Source organism: Zeugodacus cucurbitae, chromosome 5, assembly GCF_028554725.1.
Source record: "Zeugodacus cucurbitae isolate PBARC_wt_2022May chromosome 5, idZeuCucr1.2, whole genome shotgun sequence".
NCBI lineage: Eukaryota > Metazoa > Arthropoda > Insecta > Diptera > Tephritidae > Zeugodacus > Zeugodacus cucurbitae.
The window spans coordinates 71,693,748-71,718,573 of record NC_071670.1 but is presented as its reverse complement, the minus strand read 5'-3'; the positions used below and the strand labels follow the sequence as shown (position 1 = coordinate 71,718,573).

Sequence of the window (24,826 nt, the reverse complement as noted above, 5' to 3'; positions counted from 1 at the left end):
GTGGCATATGTACATTAGGGTGGCCCTTAGTTGTATGGAGGATAAAAAAAGTTTCTGGATTCTCGATCGCACCCCCTAGAAATATGCGAATAGCCCAAAAACTAGTATATACAAAGTTTTGGGTCAATCAAAAAAGGTTTAGAGGTTGCGCAAGGAGCTTGAAATCCTGAAATATTAAGAATTTTTGCCATTTTTATGTCTTCATATTTCAAAGCCACACTATCTGGTTTCCATACCGTAATAAGATCTGCATTTTATTACCTTTCCAAAATTACCATAATCTTAAAAATCGGTCGATTGATGATAGAGTTACAGAAATACAAATATGAAAGTAAATTTAATGTGGTGCATTCTCAAGCGTCGCATGCTCGTGATATACCGTTATAACGATTGTAATGTTATTGTTATTATCTTATTACGGTACGGAAAACCAGTAAGGGATAGTGTGACTTTGAAATATGGAAGTCTGAGACATAAAAATGGCAAAAATTCTTATTTTTTCAGGATTTCAAGCTCCTTACGCAACCTCTAAACCTTTTTTGATTGACCCCAAACTTTGTATATACTAGTTTTTGGGCTATTCGCATATTTCTAGGGGGTGCGATCAAGAATCGGAATACTTTGGAAAATAAGGGCCACCCTAACGTACATACATGAAATTTACAAATGTGGTGCATATATTTATTTACTCATTTGCTGACGCACTATGCGCTGGGACTGCACGCGCCATTTGACTCAAAGGCACAGCGGTGGTGTGTGCACAAGCTTGCAAAAAATTAATAAGATGCCAGCTGTATTTTCTTTTTCTCTTTTTTGGCTTCAATTTTATTAGTGAAAATCAATAACTGCGCTCAACAAATATTGTACTTAAAATGAAAAGAATGTAGCAGAAAGAAAACATAATAAAGGTACTGTACACACAGTATTCGAATCAAAGCTTTAAAAAAATATTTTATCCCAACCGAAAACTGTAACGCTTTTATAATTATCGATTCCGATGGTTATTCGCCTATTTTTGAGCTATGTACAGTGCAAATGTTTTAGTAGGTGGAATTAATGTGAAATTCAAAACTAACAAGTAAGGAAAGGCTAAGATCGGGTGCAACCGAACATTTTATACTCTCGCAATTTATTGATGTAATTTTATAAAGACAACACAATTCGACCCATATATTCGACATAAAGTCCAATAGAATAACGAAAATCATCATATATAGTAGTATATGAGGGCTGAGATTATTACTGAACCGATTTTACTAATTTTATATATCGAAGACTATACACTCACTTAATTTTGCTAAGATATATCCGCATATTAAACGATTTATAAAGCCCATCGTATTTTTGAAAAACCTATAATTAGGAAAAGTTATGACCCGATTTTAACCATTTTTGGTACAGAGACAATCTATAATAAGAAAAAGATTCTCTCTAAATTACATTAAAATATCTGAGAGATTTAAATATATTTTCGGTGAAAATTTACCCTTATTCACTGAGTTCTTAATGTTCGATACCCGGGGCCTTGAAAAGTTATAGTCCGATTTCGACAATTTTTCCACAAGTTAACCAACAAATGATACACAGTATTTTTGTAAAGTTTTTCCCCCTATCTTCATTGGTTCCTAATGTATATATTATGATATATTTCTGTTTTTCGTTAGAGAGTTAATTCACTTTTAATAATTTTTTACGTAACCCATGTATGCGTGTTTATTATCCGATTACTTTTTTCATTTTTGGAATGTATTAAGAAGTAGCTAAAATAAACGACTGCAGAAAGTTTAGTTTATATAGCTTTATTGGTTTTCGATATATATACAAAGAACCTTTTTGGGGGGCGGGACCACGTCCACTTCCCCAAAAAAATTACACCCAAATATGCACTTCTCTCTCTACCAAATTTTACTTTCATAACTTTATTTATGGCTTAGTTATGAAGATTTCGCCCATTTTCAATACCAATCTCCTCAGGGTGCCAAGGAATATTGCAACTTTGTTGCGAGAGTATAAAAAGTGTGTAAATCAATACTAAGCTCACATTTTCTGTTAGTAAACTTTCGAATAAGTGAATGCAGTTTTACCAGTAATTGCACATCAAAGCAAATAAATCAACAGAAATGTTGGCGATTTCTTTGTCACATGGACAGTCGAATGTGATTGACTTTCTTCGATGAAATTACTGCCAACACAAAGCACACACTGACCGGCGACTTGCATTCTGGAAGCCATCGTGGTGTAACCTGTCTTTTATGGACAGCGAAATTCAACTGATGCCGGCCCAATATGGCCTCAAGCAGCCAACTCTATATACATACATCTGTTGCCGCACATCGTTAATACGAGTACGATTAAAGCGTATCAGTTCGTGTTGATAACGAGCGCGATTACAAATGAGTTAAAACTAGGTAAGCAAGTTTGTATATACGACGTATAATGTATATAAGCGGGAAGTAAATTCACTTTTAACAACAAACAAGTCGGCAAACGATCGTACAATTCTATGGTATGTATGTAAATATTTGCTTGTGTGCACATATACACACATCAACGACCTTGCTGAGAATAATAATACTTAATTTATATACATATTTACATTTTATACACAATATATTTTTTTTCGGTAGTGATATATTAAGGATAACAACAAGGCGTTTGGTTTGCCTATTACAAAAAAAAAAATAGAAGAAGAAAATTGATCAAGAGTCAAATACGCATTTAAGCTCTGTGGGATTCTATTTTTATTAGGTGTTGTCACGCGTTTTACCTCAAATAAAGCAGTTGAATTGATGATTGTTTGTTAATATTGTATACAAACCACAGAAGATTATTGAGGTTACTAGAGATAGTGGATATTTCCTGGAGGCATTACCATAGGAATTTGCATGGAATACATAATTAAAAGAATCTCAATTCAAGTTAGAGGATTAGCAACCTGAAATCCAATATCAAATTTACCGAATTTCGTAAGCTCAACACATAGAGCAGCGCATCATTCTGAACTGGAAAGGTGTTTATGCTTACGTTACAACTACAGTGAGTTATTCGTGTATACACGATGATATTCAAACAAATTAATTATTAGGTATAAGCATACATTCATACAAGTGTGATGTTAGCGCATACTTGATTACGATATCTACTCATGTACTCGCTTATAACTCACCGATACACAATTAGTTATTAATAATGCCATACATATTTTCTTTACGAAATTTATTACATGCTCTCTCATACAATTATTCACATTTACTAGTTTCACATTACGCTTACTCCTCCTAAGGCTTTATTCATTCAACACAGCTCTTCAAGTTGAGCAATGAAAAATTTGGGTTAGGCTTTTAAGCGTCGTGATTTATCGAAAATCGAGGAGTGTGGCACATGGAATTCGGCAAATTCGAGCTTTTAAGCAAAGCGTCGCGACGTAAAGTATTAACTATTATTAACTATTGAAATTTCCACGTAACGACAGTTAGGCGACGAATAATACACAGATAAGTTTGCGTCTTGAAAAATAAGTAAGCCCATGTTGAGTACGAGCGCAATATATGTACATACATAAGTACATATATCTGTAAATTTTTAAATGATTTTAATAGTTTAATTGATGATTCTTATTTATGGAATAAGTTTTGATGTAAATCTTTAGCCTTTTGATTTTATATACTATACACGTATCTATATAATTAAAAGTTTATCATTGTTTTCCCAAACCCACGTTATTTATGTATTGTTATTTTATCATAACTGATTGTAAATACATACATAAGTACTTTAACGATGTATATATGAAACTATATCCATATGATTCAAACGTACGTCACGTAAGCTCATTGGTATCAACAAATTTGGAACATACATAACAGATAAGATAAAGTTAACAGATTCTTAATTACTACAAACGAACGACGCTTTTAACTGCTCTATAAGCATATCATTTTGATAAATAACTGTTAATGTACTTACATCCATATATGATACCCAAATGAAAGCGCTGAATCACATGAAAACTACACTTTGAAATACCTTCTTCATAGCTATTCTATGCATATCAACATAATTATGTACGTATGTTTAGAAATTATTGGAATTATAAAATACCAGCAGACCGTTCCGGCTTCGCACGGGTTTAAACAAACATTTCAAAAATTATATTTCTTTACACACTTATACACACTCTCCCATACATATGTATGTACTTTCCCGTTTTTGCGTGGGTTCATATAAAAAAGTAAAATGAGGAAAATTCGAAAATGAAATTATATTTTATTTGTAATAAGCTAAAACTTATTACGACCCCTAGTCTTTAATGTCCGTTGTCTTTCTCTCTGATTATGAAATCGTTGGGAACGCTCAGAGTTCGAATCCCTAATGCGAGCTTGTATATTTCTAATATTTTGTTCTTCAAGCCGCTACACATACCATACTCGACCCTCAAGCGCGCACTTGGCGGTTTTGAAAATGTGTTCAGCAAGCAGCTGCGAGCGCCTGTTACTCGACATTCTGGCATGCATTCTCCATCACTAATTCTATTTGATACCCTCATCTGGGAACTATTTCCACACAATTAAGATTCTTGCAAAAAATATAGCCTATATTACTTGGGAGTAGTAGCTTTCCAATGGTGAAATTTTTGAAATCGGCACATTAGTTTTTGAGTTTATTAATTACAAATATACATACAATTCTTTCCTCTTTATAATAGTAGTGTAGATTAAATAATAATATATTTCGTTATGTTTTGACTGTAAGGTAAACGCAAACAAACCAAGTTCCACTGAAATCAAATTTTCAAACTTTTTCTTACTTTTATAGGACAATTTTGTAGAAACATTGTTGTCCGAAATAATTTAAAAATATAAGAATTTTCCAAAACGTGTACTAACCTTTGAACACGTGGTGTATAAAATGTTCCCCTAATTCGACTTAAGCTTCTCTTTTATATGAGTACAGGTATATTATTCAAATGAGCAGCGAGACGAAAACAAATTTACGAACTAGAAGTGCCAAAGTGGTCTTGCCTTTTATACGCTTAATGACATAAAACAGAGAAATTCCATAGACAAACATGAACGTTGAAAGAAACCCAAATATAAGTAAATAAATACATACACACATATACATATACTATACATACAGTAAACATGAAATTGAATATTGAAATAATATAGAAAATGAAAGAGAAAATGCAGAAAGCTATCGCTTTTATGTACTTGAATGTGAATTAAAAATCAGAGCAACAATCGCGAATAAGGCGTAAAACCAACTGAATGAATGGTTTTGTAGCTAAATGTATTTATAGGTGTCTATGGCGCCCTACAAAATTGCACAGTTTGGCACAGAAACACTGAACAATGCACATTATTTATGAATTGTTGGCAAATCACATTTTTTCTACCTAATTATCGCCAACTTGATTATCATAATATAGACAAAATAGATAAATGTTGCATATAAATTCGAAGAGTATTATGCGAATTTGACAAATTCTTATGAAGCTAAGTCTGATTTTGATCTGAAATATTACCAATATCAACTGATATAAAATTCTAGATGCCGCACTGCAAGATACATATCCCTACAATTTTGTAATTATACCCGAATATACATATATATGTATAAATGCATGAAAGTGTAATAGTAATAAAATGCTAATTAGAATTTATCTCATCAAAATAATTTAATAATCTTTTTGAAAATCATTTAACACAATTAAAGCTGTACGTTCCAATAGAACTTCTAATTGAATCTAATTCTCATGTGTTAAAAGTAAGCGAAAGTGTAAATCGCACTTGATAACATACATGCATACACACAAGAAGCTCTATATATTAATAACATCATATGGAATACTCTTGCCTGATGAACGATCAGCAATTAAAAGTACACAGTTAATTGGCGGGAATTTGTGAAACGGGTTTGTTAAGCGTTTGCAGCCAGTAATCAAAGAGTGTTTGTTAATATTTATGATAAGATAATTTACTTAGAAGCACCATAACTAAATGATAGGGTTGAAATATGCAGATCACTTTGAATGAATTCACACTGTCCCAAACAAAGCATTCACCTGTTAAGGTACAAACATACATACATATATACTTATGCACAATTTTGGCTTCCAGCAGGGTCGTTCATTCACCCCGTATGGTTAACGTTGAGCCGATTATTTTTGCATATGATATATATGCATATATTGTTTATATATAGGCACCGACTTTCAGACGCAACCAAAATAATGCAATCACTTAGCACGTATCTGCGCAAGTGTGTGCGTACACTTGTATCGACGTACAAAAACAAAACGTGATGTTCCAATGAATGGATTGTTAACTAGGCTCTATCGTATTCTGTAAAAAGGCCCTTCGCTTAAAGTCGGTTCCCTACTTATTTAACATCGTGAACTCGATAAATGTGCTGTAAAATTAAGCGCTTACATTGCACAGACACTTAAAAATTACATAAACAATATTAGAGCAGAATGGAAGTTTTAGCTGATTATTAATTACCGAATTAAGCGCAAAACATCCATAAAAAACGGAATTAGTGAGTGTTTATATTGTATTACACCTACAGACATACACATATATATATATGTATGTATGTATAAAAGTCAATTATTAGTCATTATTATTTCGCTCTTTCTAATTGAAAAACAAAACACAATGTGAGTCAAGTGGCATGGAAGGGAGAAGATTCCAGCGTCGAAAATGCGATGTCAGCAACTTCACTGGTCGAGTGACAAGTAATATTTGAAAAATTAAAAAAGAAATTACGAAAACTCATTGAAAAATTCAAATTTCGAGCGCGTGTGAGTGGAAATACGTACTCACCATACTCGGCTGTTACATTTGCATTGATGGATATGAGATAAATGAATGAGCGCACGTAATAAAATTGTCATAATTCTCTCCCTCCTTAATTGAAAATTTCAATTCTTTCGATCATTGCTCGATTGGCAGTGATGTCATTTTCATTTCTGTGCATTTCTGCACATTCAAATAAATGTGCAAGCAATGATATTATTGCAATTTATGCATTCTGCTCTCATACGAGTCTGTATGTATGTATATGAAGACTGACTTCATTCTTCAAACATTAATTGAATATGCAAAACAAAGGAAACACAACAATCAGACACAACAAATAAATAAATGAAGTCATAATGAAAATAAATTAACAGTTAACAGTGAGTTGCAAATGCAAAGTAAAAAAGGGGAATTTGCATATAAGTGCGGGTATGGAGCATGGTTAATAGAGACTCGACCATCCACATACGTACATACATATGAATATGAAGGCAAACAAGTGTGTAATTTTGTGTAGGTTCATCGACACACACACAACCATATTTATGTACATTGTTGTAAGTGAATGAGGGTCATTTAAGCGGGGGGTGCCATGAAAATGTGGGACTGCCGCAACGAAATTGCTCAGATCTACTACTAACTGCCACATCAACCGCCAACCGTATGCCAAAAAGAGGGCACCATTTCACAGCACTTTGCCAAGTAGAGTCAACAAACTTTGTTCAGACTACTTAAGCTAAAGGAGGAGCACGAATTTAAATCATATTTTAGACAAGTAGATTCACTCATACATCCATACATATAATTAAAATACAGTGGCACAAAGGTATGCGCCACTGGGGTCCGTCTGTGAACACTGCGCAGAAATTTAATTAAAGTCTCAAGCAGTTTAATTTATTTTCTGAAAACTAGGTTCAAATCACACTGAGGCGAGCGTGATGACGTCGAACCCCTGCCAATTGCCATAAATTAAGAAATGTAGCATTTCACGACAGTCTTTTTTATAATTTTTCTTTAGTTTTTATACATTTCTTGCTTTTCAATATTTTAGCTGACAGGCAAAAAATAAGCAAACATACTATTGCTAATTCATTCATCTTCACTTTAAAGTCAGTTGGACAAATGAAAAAGAGCTGGGGAGGTAGAATAATGTACATAGAGATCTTTTTATGTATGAATTCATATCGTATTTAGCCGAAAAGTTTTCACATTAGCTTTTTAAGATATCCAGGTCCTAATGCTTTCGTGGTCGACAGCACATAAGCATAAGTTTGACTATATGGAAGAAAGTGGGATGCATAATGAAAGTGCAATATGTTGGTTGTAGTCTTAGCCTTAAACATTTTCGAGTGCAGTCTCACGGACAAAATGACCACTCTTGACAAACACTTGCTTATTAATTACAAAATTTATATGCATCTTTGTGTATACTAATATACATATCGCTCATTTACATGAATAGTGCCATAACTCAAAAAACACGATTTTTGAGTTAAGTGCGCAATTTCATCGTCCTTTCCGATGCGTAGAAAAATTAAACTGTGAAATAAGAATGAGCCGTTATTAAATTTGTTATGTTGCATTATTTTTGAACCACAACAACGACACATTTCAGTTGTGCCAGAATTAGGCATGGTTTTTTTAGGAAAGAAAGACATATTTTGTATTACAATACATATTGTTATAGTCACCTGGTTTTCTTTTCAGAAAGAACGAAATATTTTGTGTTACAACGATATTGGTGAAAAAGTAATTAAATTTTTCAGTTTGCTTTTTTCGGCAAAAACGACACATTTAACTTATGACGACGAATTTTTTTTATATTTTTCACAAATAACGACATAATTCCAAAGGGGTCGCGTTCATGCCTAAGAAAAAGCCTTAGTATACTCTTTTTAGTCCACTTATGCTCAGCATTGTATTTAACATATTACACGCCACTAGTTAAGCCAATAAACTTTCGCGTTTTTCTATATTCACTTTTTTGAGTTGTGACACTATTCATGTCAATGAGCGATATGTTCTAACGACACATATGTAAGTTTGTATTAAATTAAAACAAACTGCAAAAGTTTAAGGCAGCGACCTCCAACAAAGCTTGAAGAGACACCAATTGAGTACTTCAGCGCAATAGTCCATTTTACCATAAAAACAGCTGCATGTAGGCTTTATTTACTGCATATGACTTAATTAAGACACAGCGATACGAAATAAATTACGCACAATTGGAACCAACTCAAGTGGGGCCCTTGCCAATACAGAGTATAAGCTATATGCGGAAAGACTCAAGAAACAATAAACGATGACACTTTTCCAACCGGGGCAGTCTGCTGGCGTTTATTGACTTCACAATGCATTCGCACACAGCACCAACCATGCCAGAGCAACGAACATGAAGCGGAAGTGCCACTTTTGGTTCAACATTTCATTTCTTGTGTTTTAATATCATAATTGTGGTTACTGTTGTCATTAATGAACGCAACCACAATAAGATTACATACACATACATATATATATATATACCATATACCATGTTAATGTGTGCAAATGTAGCATTCACGCACAAATGTAAAAATTTTACAAATATTTAACAGTTAAAAACCTGGCGATGTCTCAGTGGCCACCCACCCCCCATCGACCAACAACAACCGACTGATAACCAAATTTGGGCACGCACTGCTAAATTCAACCATTCAAATCAACGTTGTAATTCGCACTAGAAGCGGATGTATTCGCCATATATTTTCCGGGAATTTAATTAGTAAACATATAAATTTAAGTGACCACTCGAAAAGGGCAACATATGAATTCGGCCAATTCTATATTAATATATTCTATAAATACAAATACAAATACAAATATATATTTATTATTCCCGATGTTGATGTTTCTATAGGGAATTTACCTTGGTTTTTATTCTCAGCAAATCAAAGAGTTGACATCTAGAATGGAAGTAAAGAGAAATCAACATTAGAAATCGTAACTCAGAAATAATGATTTAAATTCATTAACAACTTTTAGTATATATGTTCTACAAATATTCTCACTGCAGTTTTACTTTCTTTTTATGAAATACTGAATGAAGGAGACCTAATTAACATAGCAAACCACACCACATACACGCACATTAATTTTTCAAACTATTTAAGAAAATTTATTTTAAGATTTCTTTCTTTATAGTTTAACCCTTGTTAACGTTCTCGTGTGCACAAATGGGCATTGACAAAGGTCATGAAAGATTGGGTGAGTAAAATAAAATAAATTTCACATATGTATTTTCGTGCAGATTTTCCGCGTGTGCGCTTCTTTAAGACATTGAGCGGATACAACGTCCTCAAACTTCCTGCTTACTGCTTTAGTTACTCATAAGATTTCATCGAAAAGTGCAGACATCCGCCCAGATTTTCGCTGCAATTAAACACTCTGCTGTCAATGGCGGGGCACAACAAAGTTTTCCATTCGCGAAATGTCTCGCTTCCCACTTTTATATTTATAAAATGCTTCTTGCGCTTTGCATACTTGAGAACGATGCGCCTGCATGCCGGATGCACATAAAAGCCACACAAGTTCTCTGGGCCCATCTGCAGCACACAAATTCCATTTCTTTGAATATATTTTGAACATGGCTGTTCTTTAGACTTGCACTATATGCATATGCAATGTGGCACCCAAGACATGGTAAATAGCATATCATACAATACACATCAGTATGTACCTAGTACATGCAGCATGCTGCACTTCATCACTCGAGTACGACTAGAACAGCACATGAGTGCCACCTCGTAGACAATGTTAAACGATAGCAAAACGGCGCCCATCAGAACCAGAACAAGCACAACAAGTTATCAAAGTAAGTGAGAATTTGCTTACAAGAAGCGATTATGTCGACTGCCAGCAGTGCCAGCTCAAGTGCTGCACATGGGCCATGACTCAATGCGGGTTGCACGACCCAAGTCTACTCAGCATTGCAGCGGCGAAAGTCGAGATGTCAAGTACTTTGGTTGGAGTGACAACTGAGCACATGAAGACTATCATTGCTGCCACTCAAACAATTCAGTAAAGCACTTGGCGCAGTTGACTAGAACTTGTATGTACTATGTATGCATGTGTACAATCTCTCGAATAACTGGACTTCCGAAACGTTTTGTTGCTTAATCTGTGCGATCTCTACACTCAGGACATGTACGCGTCCGATGCAAGTATCTGTCTTTTCGTGTATAACACAGTTTATTCTTCCAATTTCAATGTAAGTAAACTATAATTAAGAGTTTCGGCAATCTCGAATTATGAAAACTTTGACTTTACTGCAATGGAAAATGACCCACAAAAATGTACAAATGTATTTTTTATGTTGACCCTCTTTAGTTTATTATGCATAATTGTATCAGCGAGAGAAATGCTTGTGTGTGTTGTAAGTTGCTAAAGTTGTTGCCGATGCGTCAAAGCTTCTGCGTCAGCGGCTTTTGCGAAGTAAAATCGAAAATTTATGCTGGACAATGACGTTGTGATGCCATGCCGAACGGGGGATTTTGAAATGAAATAAAATTAAGAAAGCCACATTTGTAGCTATGCACCCCTCTGAGGGCGCTTCGCGTTGTGCGTCGGTGTAGCATTAGCTCCCAAAACAAATCGTGCACACAACGCAACACTTCCGAAACACTTGGTTGCCCACACACTTCTGTATATCGAATTGTAAAGTTATAATAATAGAAATAAATTATTTGAAACAACAAAATCCAATCCAAATGACATGAACATCACGGTTCAGCGAAGTTGACATAGTGCATCCGGTTACCGAGCGATTCCCTGCTGGCTAAATTCAACTAACTACCTATGCTAACTAACTAATGTGCGTTAATATGAAATTTTACAAGTGTATTTCGAAGAACTTCATACATATACATATGTATGTCCACCAACAAGAAACGTTTGCATTTTAGCTAAAAGGGATATCACTTGAGGGCTCACTGAGATCATCTTTCGTCACGCTCGCACAAGTTTTTCACACTCCGACAGTAAACTTCCCCAATAACCAATAATGGCTTGTAAAACGAACGATTGTTAAGTGAAATTATGTGTGTATGTTAACATATTAATGAGCTCCCTAAAATAGAGTGGCACAAGTTGGAGTGTCTATTAATGCTTGGCTGGTGCACAGGTGCAGAGCAACATTGATTATTGCCTGCAAGATAAAAGTAATGAATTAATAAAAATGAAATGGTGTTGCGTTGTTACCAATGGAATATGTTTACCGACGAAAAAATTTTTGATGTGTTTCTTAATAATTAAGATGAACTTTTAGTTATTAGAGTACATGAAAGGGAAGTGTTTGAACACCTTTGGCTTCCCTCTTAACTCAACGCTGAACTCAGCAAAACATATATTAAATGTGTTAAGGGTATTCAAATCACACTCATTGGTAAAACAGTCGAATAGTTCTCAATTTTAAAAACGAAGTAGGTTTGTATTTCAAAAAGTTACTCAGCAAGTTCGATCTGAATATCTTAACCATTCTAGAAGTATTATTTTAAATTGCGCTTTTGTGTTCGAGCATGTGTTCGAAAAAAATATATACATACATATGTATGTATGCATTTACCAAAAAACATTATGTATGCGCATTTTTCTTCGCTTAACGACTAAACACATTTCCATATTAATTTTTTTTTGGTTCTAAAACAAAAAAGTATTGGAAACACGCCATTGAATGTACTATATCTGTGTACCACATGTATGATGGCTATATTTTTGCGGTGCCGTTAGAAAATAGATTTTTCAACCGTTTTTAACCTTCTTAACAGATGTGCGTTGATATATGTATTGTTACTGGTTTTAGCAATTTCTTTTATGAGTCAAAAAGCAGTAAATTATAGATTTACCCAAAGTTTTAGTTACTTATTGTATATTATGTAATGTAACATGTATTCTGTAATTTTGTTTGTTGCAGTTTGCTATTGCTTGAGTCTTGACGTCTATATCTCATGCCTTTGTTACACGATTTATGAAATCTATAAGTGTAATATCGTAATTTTTTTAATTTTGTATTACTCCCTGGACGAAAAGTTCATTTATAGAAAGAAATTTGTATGAAATTTGACTTCTATTGCCAATTCAAAAGTTCGAGTTATGGAGATATTCGACTTCGAGTTATGGAAGTTCCACTGTATATGTATGTAAGTACATAATTATTATTTTGGAACACGTAAGCTACATGTAGACCCATATTATGGATTATTTAACTTTTATATCATCCCCTCAATATAACAATAGCGTATGTGCTCATACGCTATTATTATACTCTCGCAACAAAAGTTGCTAAAGAGAGTATTATAGTTTTGTTCACCTAACGGTTGTTTGTAAGTCATAAAACTAAACGAGTTAGATATAGGGTTATATATATCAAAATGATCAGGGTGACGAGACGAGTCAAAATCCGAATGTCTGTCTGTCTGTCCGTCTGTCCGTCCGTCTGTCCGTGCAACGGATAACTTGAGTAAAAATTGAGATATCTTAACGAAACTTGGAACACGTATGTTATGAAAATAAAATTTGAAACATAGGATCGTATTAGGGTAGGGCACATTTGGATGTAATTTTTTTGGAAAAGTGGGCGTGACCCCGCCCTCAAATAGGTTTTTTATATATAACTCGCAAACCAATAAAGCTATATAAACAAAACTTTCTGCAGTCGTGTCTTTCAGCCGTTTACTTATACAGTCCAAAAATGAAAGAAATCGGATAATAACCACGCCCACCTCCCATACAAAGGTTAGGTTGAAAATGACTAAAAGTGGGTTAACTCACTAACGAGAAACGTCAGAAACACTAAATTTTACATAAGAAATAGCAGAAGGAAGCTGCACTCAGATTTTTTTACAAAATGAAAAATGGGCGTGGCATCTCCCACTTATGGGTCAAAAACCATATCTCAGGAACTACTCGACCGATTTCAATGAAATTCGGTATATAATACTTTCTTGACACTGACTGATTGACTGATGATATATGTGAAAAATGGATGAAATCGGTTCATAAACACGACAACTTCCCATATAACTCAATTTTGAATTCCATTTGATTCCTTCACTTTATAATGTATACATAAGGAACCAATGAAGATGGCGGAATAAAACTTTACACAAATAGTACATATCATCTCTGGCTTCACTTGAGAAAAAATTGTCGAAAACGGACTATAACTTTTCAAGATCCCAGATATCGGACATGTTGAACTCAGCGCCTAAGGGTAAATTTTACCGAAAATATTGGTAAATCTCTTAGATAATTTAATGTAATTCATAGGAAATCTTTTTCTTCTAATAGTGTGTCTCTGTTCCAAAAATTATTAAAATCGGATAATAACATCTCCTAGGTCCCATATGCCTAATTATAGGTTTTTCAAAAATACGGTGGGCTTTAATCTACATATATGTATTGGTTAATATGTGAGATACTATATCTTTGCGAAATTAAGTGCGTGTATAGTTTTGGATATAGTGTACCTAGCTGGTGAAAATGAATGAAATCGGTTCAGGAATTACCTCAGCCCTCATATACTATATAGGACGATTTTCGTTATTCTATTAAACTTTGTGCCGAATTTATAGGTAAATTTGGGTGTTATCTTATTAAAATTTCTTCAATAAATTGCGAGAGTATAAAATGTTCGGTTGCACCCGAACTTAGCCTTTCCTTACTTGTTTTTTTATTACATTTTTAGAATCTCCATCATTGATTCTATGTCTGGTCAAATTCTACTTCCAAAAAGTGGGTCAAAATGTCATTGGAAAAAATGGTGTATAATTTCATGTTCATGTTTTTTGTTCATGTTTTCTGATTTGACAAAAACTTTAAACTCGATTTTCTCAAAACCCAAAAAAAATTATACGCTATGGTATATTGAGGGGACGATATATCATTGACAATTATTTTTATTAGGACATATCAAATGCTTTTTCGAATGTGTGAATATGTAGTACATTTGTATGTATACCTACTCATAAAAGTATGCCGATTCATAGATATGTTTGTATATTTGTATTAACTGGAACAGTGAAGAAATTATAGAAGAGGTGATTTCCTCATTTCTTTGTTTTTTATGCTTTTGTATATATGTCTACTTTTTTGGGATTGAGCATCAATGATCTGACAACATAAACACCTCCAGCGGGCTCAATACATTTTCCATGGGAATGCCGTGAAATAACAAAACGCAATAGTGTTACAAATACTATAATAAATCTGAAAATACAAGCTCACACTTATGTACATACACGTGCAGATGTTTGTATTTATGTAAATGTGGGGTATGACTACGAACAAATTTAAGGAACTTATTAAAATAAAAAATTAATACTCGTACTGTAAGTTATTTTATGTTGCAAAATAAATGGATATGATTCTCAAGTCTGATACAAAACATCAAACTAACTATATTTTGTTATATTTATGCATATATTTTATTCATTATATGTCAAATTATACATAGTAAAACACTTTATTTTCCTTCAAATCAAAACTAGTAGAGATTTTACATAATTGAACAAGTACTGCCTGAGTATAAGACTGGTATATTCCTTAATGAAAACTAACAATTGACATTGAATAAAATATAGTTATCTGACTAGTTGAGTGTGCAGCCCATACTAGTTATAAATTGGATTCACGAATACTACTATAATTTTCGCTATAGAAAACTGCATACATTATTGGTTCACAATTTTATAGAACTAAAGATGTCGATGTTAAGTACTACAGACTAATGATTTGATTTTTTTGGTTTAATGCGCCAATATAAATCTTCTAAATACTAAATTGTCCAGCGGGAGATAAATCCACAATGTTACGGAATGCTGGCGATCTAAGCATCTTTGGCAGAATATAAATTAGGGTCCGTAAGTATAGATAAGATATGTAAGTTCATCATCCTGGAGTAGTTAGTCTACTCAACAACATTATACATATTTGTTGACCATTTCTACAACAGTATGAGCGCTATTCTTATAACTCGGTTAAATTACTATATGAATACATGAATCTATCTTATGTCATTCAAAATTATTTGTAAGCTTAAATTGTTCTCAACAGCAACGATGTATTTATTACAAAATTGTAATTTAATACATCCATCTTTTGTCTTACAACAGACACCATTGAAATGATGACATGCTTCTATTTTAAAGTTACAATACATACGTACAACTGTCACTGCGTCATCTGCATTATAAATCAGTGCAGTAGCATTCTCTGTGTAATACTAAGGTATTACAACTTATGTATGGAGAATGGACATTTATGACAATCGTTTGAACATGATACGTACATATATGATTAACTTTTTTATAATTCATAAAATATTCTTTTTCGCTTGAACTCTTTTTATTATGCCTTACTACCTCTATATATCATGGTAATATAAGATGTGCATACTTATACAAAGGAGTATTTTCATATTTAATATTTTAGTTAAGAGTTAAGTTCTAAGTAGGACAGGTTTCGTGATGGTCAGCCTTTTTAACCTAATCTAACCTAACATACTGGACGAAATTATGAACCGATGAATTTACTTTCCCTTTCCTATTAACTTATAACTATATAGGTAATATGTTCAACTAGTTACACTATTATATTATATACATAAGTATATTACAAAGTCTTATATAGTATAATGAAACAAAATTTATTATTTTTGTCATGTGAAGGATAAAGATTTGAATTGAGCTCTAACCGGATAATAATAATTACAACATTATCATTATCGTATTGTATCATAAGATATATGTTAAGTACGACCGTAGAGCAGTATCCATCTGGTGTAGGGATATTATGTTGTAACTTTAAGCCTGGTGTAATAATTCAACGGGTTCATGTAACTTGACTGGATAAAATTTGGGATATTTTTGTAGCATAGAACAAGCTGTTGGATGATTTGATTTACAATTGTCGTTATTTTATTATTTGAACATTCAGTACATATTTAAATATATAATTACTTTGTAAATAAATATTGTTCGTTACTTCGTTTACTTTGTAAATTCTAAACCAGATAGGAATAACTGTAGATTACACTATATTTAAATTTTAGGTTGCGCTTGCATTTGCAAAAAATTCATTCATTCACCCGACTATTTTCCCTTTACCTAAAGTAATATAAACACATTGCATATATATGTACATATTTGTATATACAGTTTGCAAGGTATACGGTAGGTAAGAATAATCGCTACTAAACCTGTTCGAGACGAAATGAAAATTTAAGCTATACATATTGGTTTTATTTCATCGACACATTCATTCAAGAAAACAACCTTATAAATGTATTACAAATTTAAATGGTTTGTCCTTATTATACTACACCAAAAAATGTTGTGTCCGAAAAAAAAAAACAAAACTTAATATATGTGAATGACTTACCTTTTACACAGTCTAGGCTGTATTTTAATAATGTTTTCTCATTTTATAGTGTTTTTCTTTCATCGAGCCATCATTTAAGCAACTAAGATTTGCACATTAACCCACTTAACTAATATTAATAGTTTTATATTTTCTTTAACAGCATATTGTACCAATAACTCATATTTGAGCGTAATTTTTTACAATTTAAGCCAACGAAAACTTGAAAATGGACATGTTGTTCCACTATTTTTCAATATATTATTTGCACTTAACACTACGGCTCATGTTAGCTGAGTAATTTTTCTTCAAGCCAATAACCAATTTATTAGTTATATCTTAACTTAGCATTAGTTATATCTTAACATTCCCGGTTTATAGTTTGCGAACACCAAAAATTAATTATGAATATAACATAATTTTAACATTTCTATTATATGTTAAAAAACGCTTTTCGAATAATAAAACTTCCGTAAAAAACTACTAACCCGAGAGTGAAGCAAATTTATCCGCCATGTATAAATAACAACAATGTATATGGAATACTACTTTTACAACTGCAAAACTGAATAAAAACTCCATTTACCTCCATTTCTACTCGAACCATGGGCACAGGGTTGCAAATGTATGTAACATATAAGTGAAATTGACATTATGCTCAGTGCGTTGTTAGATGCTGTATACTCAATATTTACATTGTTCATCATGCCCGTCACGTCACTCCGTTAATGTGTTACTTTTAACTCGTAAACTAAAAGTCTTGCGTTTCTCAGTATTACGTTGATGTGTGACATTTTATTTTTATTTTATACAATTAATTTGATAAAAAATTCATTTTGTGATTGTGATTGATAAGACCTTTATTAAGCTATATACAAATGATACGATTTTTAACAATTAATTTTTTAATTGTTTTCAAATAAATTTAAACCCTATTGCATTCTTACAACAAAAGTTGTTTTTGTAGTCAGTAATATTATTATAAAATAAATATTTAGTAGAACAAAAATATAAAGTTTTTTCCTTGTATGTATTCCCCTTTAACTTTTTCCTGTTGTACCAATGAAACAAAGCTTCGGCCATAAAAATTCTGAATGAAAACAACTGTCACAAGTTTTCCAATTAGAAGTAGTAATGGAAGCGGAGTTGACAATTACTGATTCCATAGCAATAAAAATATTGCATGGAGGAGCGATACTTACAGGTTCAATTAAATATTCCATATCGCTAACTGTAATAAAATAGGCTAATGTATAATTTGCAGGTGTTGGCAATGAATTACACCTTCATTTACCGAAATCATCTAAAAGCCTCGTGCTTGCGCATAAATTGCGCGCCAAAGTGCATGGAATTGCGGATGTATTGTTGAAAAGTGGAACTTCTAATGAAGGAAGAATTATCATACATGGCGAAAAAGAATGCATGTTAATGCAATATATTTACGAAGAGTATGAGGTGCTATAATTATGAAATATGTTCATGTCCATTTGTGAAAGTATTTTGTATTTACCTCTATAGTACACCTTTAAGGAGCTTTCTCATTTTCGGCTTACTGACTGGATAAGTTCAGCACGCTTTCTTCTAAACCCAAATGAATTCGTTCTTCTAACGTCCCATAGTGTGGTGCTACGTTTCAAGTATGAAGAGAACGCGGGACAAGGGAATTCTTGTAAAGTCACAGCAAAGTCATCCTCTAGTGATAAATCCACACTTTATTGTTCCCATATTCGCGGCAGAATATTTGAGGATTTGGTAATTTTTGGAGGTAAGTGCACATTACGATCGTAAATTGAAAATAATCAATTGTGTATAATTAGGAAATGCTTTTGGGGAACTTCTCATTTGGAAGCCATTTGTTGCTGAAACTATATCTCCAAAGAGAGATTGCATTGAAGTACAAGTGGAATTAAAGCATAGACAACCAGCTCATAATGGAGTTATATTTTCAATTGACTTTGATGATGAATCTGATTTGCTAACTACAACATCGGATGATCGGTCAATACGCTTTTGGAAGCTTGAAAAAATTACGGAAAATTCTTGGAATGATATAAATCTTAATGCAATTGCTAGTGGATATGGTCATGTTGCTCGTGTGTTCCAAGGAAAAATTATACATTGTGGTGAGTTTTTATTGTTTACACCTTTAAATAATAAAAAAAACAAATATGAATTTTTTAAGCAGATGGAAAACCGATGGCTGTGACTGTAGGAGAAGATTCTCATTTTTGTATTTGGAACAATAGGGCGGAGTTATTGTTCAAACAACGTATTCAATATGGTGCAGTCATTTGGAACTTCGAATATGACAAATATACGCACTCATTGTATACAGTCGGATCGACGGGCAATCTATTGGCATACAATGTTGAAGATGTATTGAAACGGAAATCGGAGCTTTTTTCAACAACTATAATTGCACCAGATTTAGAACCAAAGGAATATGTGACTAAAGCAAAATTTATCGAATCTAATATGCTAGTTGGTATAACAAATAGAAATCGTCTTATGCACGCCCGCCTCCTATATAACGAGGCAAATAATACACATGAATGCGGTGCATGGCATATCATAGATATAAATAAAAATTATAAATGCACTGCGCTGGAGGTACAAGACAACTATATAGCGATATGTGGCTACAAACGATTAACACTGATTAAGTATTGCCACGAAAGCGAGTTCGTGATACTATTCGATGACGATATACTTGACGGTGTGATACGTTCATTCCATTTTCTAAATAATAATTCATTTCTAATTTCTGACGAAACTGGAAAGTGTTTGCTACTTGAAGATGAAAACCTACTGGTTCGAATCGCTGTTCCACTACCACATTGCAAAGAACCATGGACCACAACAGCACTACGTATTCAAATGAAAGGAATTAAAGATTATCTGCTGGTTAGTAATCGTATGGGAAACACAATACTGTTTAATATCGATTATGACACGGCTGGTTGCACATATCTGGACACTATTCGGCATTTACATGGCCCATTAGGAGCCACAATGTTTCGCCTCCAAGAAGTTCAGAAGGATGAGATATTTATTCAAAGCAGCGGTCATGATGGAACATTGCGGTTGCTTTGTATAACAAAAGAGTCGGACACAATTGCAGCACATCAACGCACATTTGTACCTGTCGCTTGGGTTGAGCAATTAATTTTAATTGAAAACAATGAATTTCTTTTGGGATTTAACGATAACCATTTCGTGATATGGTCTCACGATCATGACATTTCGGTACAAATTCCCTGTGGTGGTGGCCATCGAAGTTGGCATTACAATGTTACTTCTGACGCTGGAAAAAAGTTTGTGCAGTTGGTGTTTATAAAGAATAAAGAGCTCAGACTTCATAAGCATAAACTGTGCCATATCTTTTCGAAATGTAAGAAGATATTACGAAATCAGTGGCATACTCGTTCTTGTAATATCTTGAGTCTGGTTGAACCACCAGACAACAGTGCATTACATTTTAGTACGCTTGTAAGTGCCGGGGACGATAACGTGGTAAAAATATCTAAACTAACAACTAGAGGTCGATTAGAGCAATGCGCGGAATTGCATTCACATATATCAAATGTGAGAGCGCTAAAAATTCTACAAGTTCAATCAGACACTGCGTTAATTTTCACAGGCGGCGGACGTGCACAACTGTGCATAGCGCTTTTGGATCTGAAAACTTTTCGTGTCCAAGAGCTTGTAAGTTATACTTTACATAATCAGAATGCGCCAAACGACAAAACACACGCTTACCGATCCGATCCGGAAACGCGAATAATGTCATGTGATGTAGTTAAAATGAATTCATGTATTCCGGACAATAATGTAGAATATTTGGTTTTCCTTTGTTGTTCTGATGGTTATTTGCGCAAAGTGCACTTTAGTGAATCTTTTAAAGTTTTATCTGAGTTCGCTTTCTATTACGGCTGTTGTCCGCTGCAGGTACGAGCGTTTGCAAACTCTTATGTTCTAATAGCAGGTACAAATGGAAAATTGCGTCTGTTCTACATGAGTTTGGTGGAGTTACCCATTGAACTGTTACATCACGCCAGCGGAGTAAATGCAATGGATATATACTATGAGGATAACACCTGCATGCTCCATATACTTACTGGTGGGGATGACCAGTCCGTTTCCTATACATCTCTAGAAATGCATAACAAAAACACATTTCAGGTTAAAAATACATTTTGTATCTCCAACGCACACTCTGCACAAGTAACGGCTGCGCAGTTTACTTTCGATGACGAGACGCTTTGCGGATATACTTCTGGCTTGGACCAGGTTGTAAACAAGATCCACTTGCAAAATCCAAAGGCGGAGTTCATTTCTTATACATCCATATCAGACACCAAAGGTCTACGGATAGATAATTCCAAACGATGCTACGTTTATGGCTGTGGCATTCAAGTTTTCAAATTGAAATGATCCAAAATCAACACAGAAAATATATTTATTTTTATAAATACACACACACAATTTTATTAACAATTGCTTAGACGAATTATGTAAATAAATTTCTATATAAATTTATAGTTAAACTACGGGTTTTCTTACGACGTTGTAGTAGCGTGTAGATTATTCAGATTAATACGGTTTTTTAGATATCACATTCGTCTTCTGTTTTAACATTGGAAATTGTTGAGTTTGTTGTCGAATACGAAGTTGTAACGAGTATATTTGAGTCTAAGTGTTCCATAAGACCCTCTTTAGCGCTACGGTAATCCAGCATGAGTTCCTTAAACGTTTCAAAGCTATTAAATGAATGTAAAAGCTCAATGATTTCGCCGCTACTTAAAATGTCATCGAACGCTTCATTTTTCCTACATGAAACACAATTAAATTATTTGTTCTTCTAACATTCCATTTAAATTACTCAAGCTCCTCCGCGAATTGGCTCATATTAAAATCAGGCATACGGGCACATAGTTCTTCAATTAGAAAGGTCTCAAAGGTATTGGTGTACTCTTGAAATATATCCATATATACCAATTTGTTTTCCTCAGTATTTTCAATGCAATGCCAATATTTCTCTAGGAAGTTATTATGTAGGGCCTAAATAATTAGATAAATTGAGTATATGGTAATGTAGATATGTGGAAAAAGCAGTACCGCAGCATGATTTTATATGTTTATTTAATAATTTTATAACAACCTGAAATTCTTCTCCAACCACAATGTCTTCTATGTGACCAATAACATCATCGAAAAATTTGCTACCCTTCGATTTATCGACGATATCCAAACATTCGTCCGATAATGTTGCTTCCATTATAATAAAAAATCTATCTTAAATTAACAAAATATATTTTCGCTTTTTATGTACTATTTTTTCACAAAATATGTATTTTTCAATTTTCATTTAGATTTGTTGACATTAAATGTCCTATTTGTTTTGTTTTATTTGTCGTTGCTATAGTTGCCATAGACTCGTATAGTATAGAACTCAAGCTTACTACAGAACAGACAGAAGTACACATTTCATACCATCTCTTTAAATTGTGTTTACATAAAATCCTACCAATTTTTTTTTGTTTTTATATATTTATACCGCATGTTGTATTTTAGTCCTGCATTATTGTAACAAGTAAAAAAACTAAAAAGTACTTTTTACAGTAAAAATAACTTGGTATATGAATGAATACATCTCTTTAAAATAAGAAAAAGTAAGAAAATGTTCATTCCCCACCAGCTTTTACTGTTTTGATCGTCAAATCAGGACTTAAGAACTATAGAATTATATTACAAATAGAATTCGTTTCTTAAGGTATTTTAATATTTGGTGAATATCACTTCAGTATTATTCATTGGTTGTCCTTGCTCTTTTGTTTTTCGTCAACCTCTTCTAATTTCGCGGCAGCTCTATCCGCTTTATTTTTTTCATACATCTGCATTAGTTCTCTTTTGCTAGGAATGGGTTTAATATGTCCGGCTTGAACAAGATATTTTATAGACACCGTTGTACCACCTGAAATTATAACATTAAATATATTTAATGAAATGCGTGGAACAAAATGTATGTAACAACAGATTTGCATTTTAAATCTAGTTTGTGGTCTTAGTGACCAAACTAAATGTTATATTTCTGAAGGTAACTTACCTAAAGTGACGGCATAACGAAGGGGAGTCGCCACTTTATAACAAAGATAGGCTATCGCATAGTGCCCCATACTAGAGTTTTGGAAGCGTTCTACTATACTTTCACTAACATGCATATGTTGTAGCAGCAATGGAATATCTACGCCACTAAAATAGTAGTTGTTAAGGAAGAGAATTAAGTTTTTTTGTTGTATGCATGTACATATACATACATACATACATATGATAACGACTAATCTCACCTTTTTGACAAATAGTAGAAACCTCCAAACCAACCAATCGATGTAACAACATGTACAGGTAAAAGCACATACCAGTACTTTTTGTACATCAATTTGAATTTCGCAAATAGTCCAAGTTTAGAGGCATCACCAAAAAGATCCTCATCGGCTAAAACCGGAGATGATTTCGTATCGGTTTTACCAGCTAAGTCCGCAGACTTTTTTGTGCTGAATGAATGTCGACTACTTACGAAGGGTGCAAGGGATATGCATTGTGTTGTGCTATGAGAGTTCAGCAAGGACAAAGATGACATGATACGAAACTCTCTCATTTTCCCTCAAACCAAATTCCCTGATCTCTCATTTTAAGTTGGTAGCAGTGCGAGTTGAAGGAATTTTTGACAGAAAAGGCGGGATGCCAGAAGTAATACCGGTAAAAGTATATGACAAAATCAGTGCGAAATATAATTTTAGGGAAATACACTGATAATATTAAACTGTGTGAAACTATTTTTTTTGCTATTATTTGTTACAAATGACATCTAATATATCAAATGACATCATTATATTTAATATATTATATATTTTATGTTAATAAATTAATATATTTTGTTGCATGAATTTATAAAAAATCATGTTTTTATTTTCTTAATTATTTATATATGATATAAGTCTAATAGGGAACAGAGCATTTAAAAATAATATCTAAAAGTTAAAATACCCAAAAGTTATTTCTAAAATGCCCAATTTATTTTTTTACATAGCGGGATCATTGTCAAATGTTATAAAAAATGTGGATTTTTACAGCGCTCTCTCAGAATAAAGAGTTTCGTATCATGTCATCTTTGGCAAGGACCGTGATCTGTACTTGATGTTACCCAAGACTGACAGTTGCATTCCTTGTCGCTGGTGCCAAACAGTTTGACCAATGCGCGTCAGCAACCTCAATGTTGTCATTTTGTCAATTATTTTTTCTTTCAAGGTTGGAAATTTGTTTTAAATTTGCTTAAAAGACATTATTCAAATTCTCTTACATTTTCCAAAATATGAACTCTCAGACCGGTGAATGTCGTGCAATCAGCTGTTTATTTAATTAACAATGTTGATCATTTATAATATTTTACCCCGTAAATAACAAATCTGTAAGTGTGTTTCATAAATTAAATCAATTATATATAAAGGATACGCTTTTAAAGAAATTGTGATCAACAGAAATTATATGACTTTCGATTTTAAAACATTTTTTGTAATTTTTTAGCATCATTTGTAATATTTGTAATATCTTTTGAATGAATATAATAG

At 33.2% G+C, this 24,826-nt stretch overlaps 4 protein-coding genes across 7 annotated transcripts in view; 1 reads left to right on the top strand and 3 right to left on the bottom strand.

Moving 5' to 3' along the window:
* Positions 1–17,575, bottom strand: part of LOC105217641 (pleckstrin homology-like domain family B member 2) — a 33,621-nt gene extending 16,046 nt beyond the window's left edge. The window contains exons 1-2 of one of the 2 annotated variants that reach the window (XM_011192733.3): positions 17,220–17,574; positions 9,712–9,748 (exon numbers count right to left, since the gene is read on the bottom strand). The gene's annotated coding sequence lies outside the window, so the exon portion shown is untranslated. Of the gene's footprint in view, positions 1–9,711; positions 9,749–17,219 lie in introns of both variants that reach the window. The other variant, XM_029043678.2, reaches the window with a different exon arrangement.
* Positions 17,576–18,244: 669 nt separating this feature from the next.
* Positions 18,245–21,638, top strand: LOC105217649 (WD repeat-containing protein 6). 2 transcript variants are annotated; one of them, XM_011192750.3, is made up of 5 exons: positions 18,245–18,402; positions 18,463–18,653; positions 18,717–18,963; positions 19,016–19,321; positions 19,384–21,638. In XM_011192750.3, the coding sequence occupies exons 1-5, from the start codon at positions 18,333–18,335 to the stop codon at positions 21,630–21,632; spliced, it is 3,063 nt and encodes a 1,020-aa protein (XP_011191052.2). In that variant the 5' UTR covers positions 18,245–18,332; the 3' UTR covers positions 21,633–21,638. The 2 variants fall into 2 exon arrangements, with proteins under 2 accessions (XP_011191052.2, XP_028899507.2); XM_029043674.2 differs by having other exon boundaries at positions 19,381–21,638.
* A 1-nt stretch (position 21,639) lies between these two features.
* LOC105217651 (ADP-ribosylation factor-like protein 2-binding protein) lies at positions 21,640–22,587 on the bottom strand. The gene is made up of 3 exons (XM_011192754.3): positions 22,360–22,587; positions 22,081–22,259; positions 21,640–22,027 (listed from the first exon to the last, which is right to left on the bottom strand). Exons 1-3 carry the CDS (start codon positions 22,474–22,476, stop codon positions 21,805–21,807), a joined length of 519 nt encoding a protein of 172 aa, XP_011191056.1. The 5' UTR covers positions 22,477–22,587; the 3' UTR covers positions 21,640–21,804.
* LOC105217650 (protein FAM210A) lies at positions 22,495–24,670 on the bottom strand. Of its 2 annotated transcripts, XM_011192753.3 has the most exons (5): positions 24,559–24,670; positions 24,381–24,498; positions 23,546–23,827; positions 23,305–23,450; positions 22,495–23,172 (listed from the first exon to the last, which is right to left on the bottom strand). In XM_011192753.3, exons 2-5 carry the CDS (start codon positions 24,479–24,481, stop codon positions 23,009–23,011), a joined length of 693 nt encoding a protein of 230 aa, XP_011191055.1. In that variant the 5' UTR covers positions 24,482–24,498; positions 24,559–24,670; the 3' UTR covers positions 22,495–23,008. The 2 variants fall into 2 exon arrangements, with proteins under 2 accessions (XP_011191055.1, XP_011191054.1); XM_011192752.3 differs by having other exon boundaries at positions 24,381–24,612.
* Between the last annotated feature and the right edge of the window lie 156 nt (positions 24,671–24,826).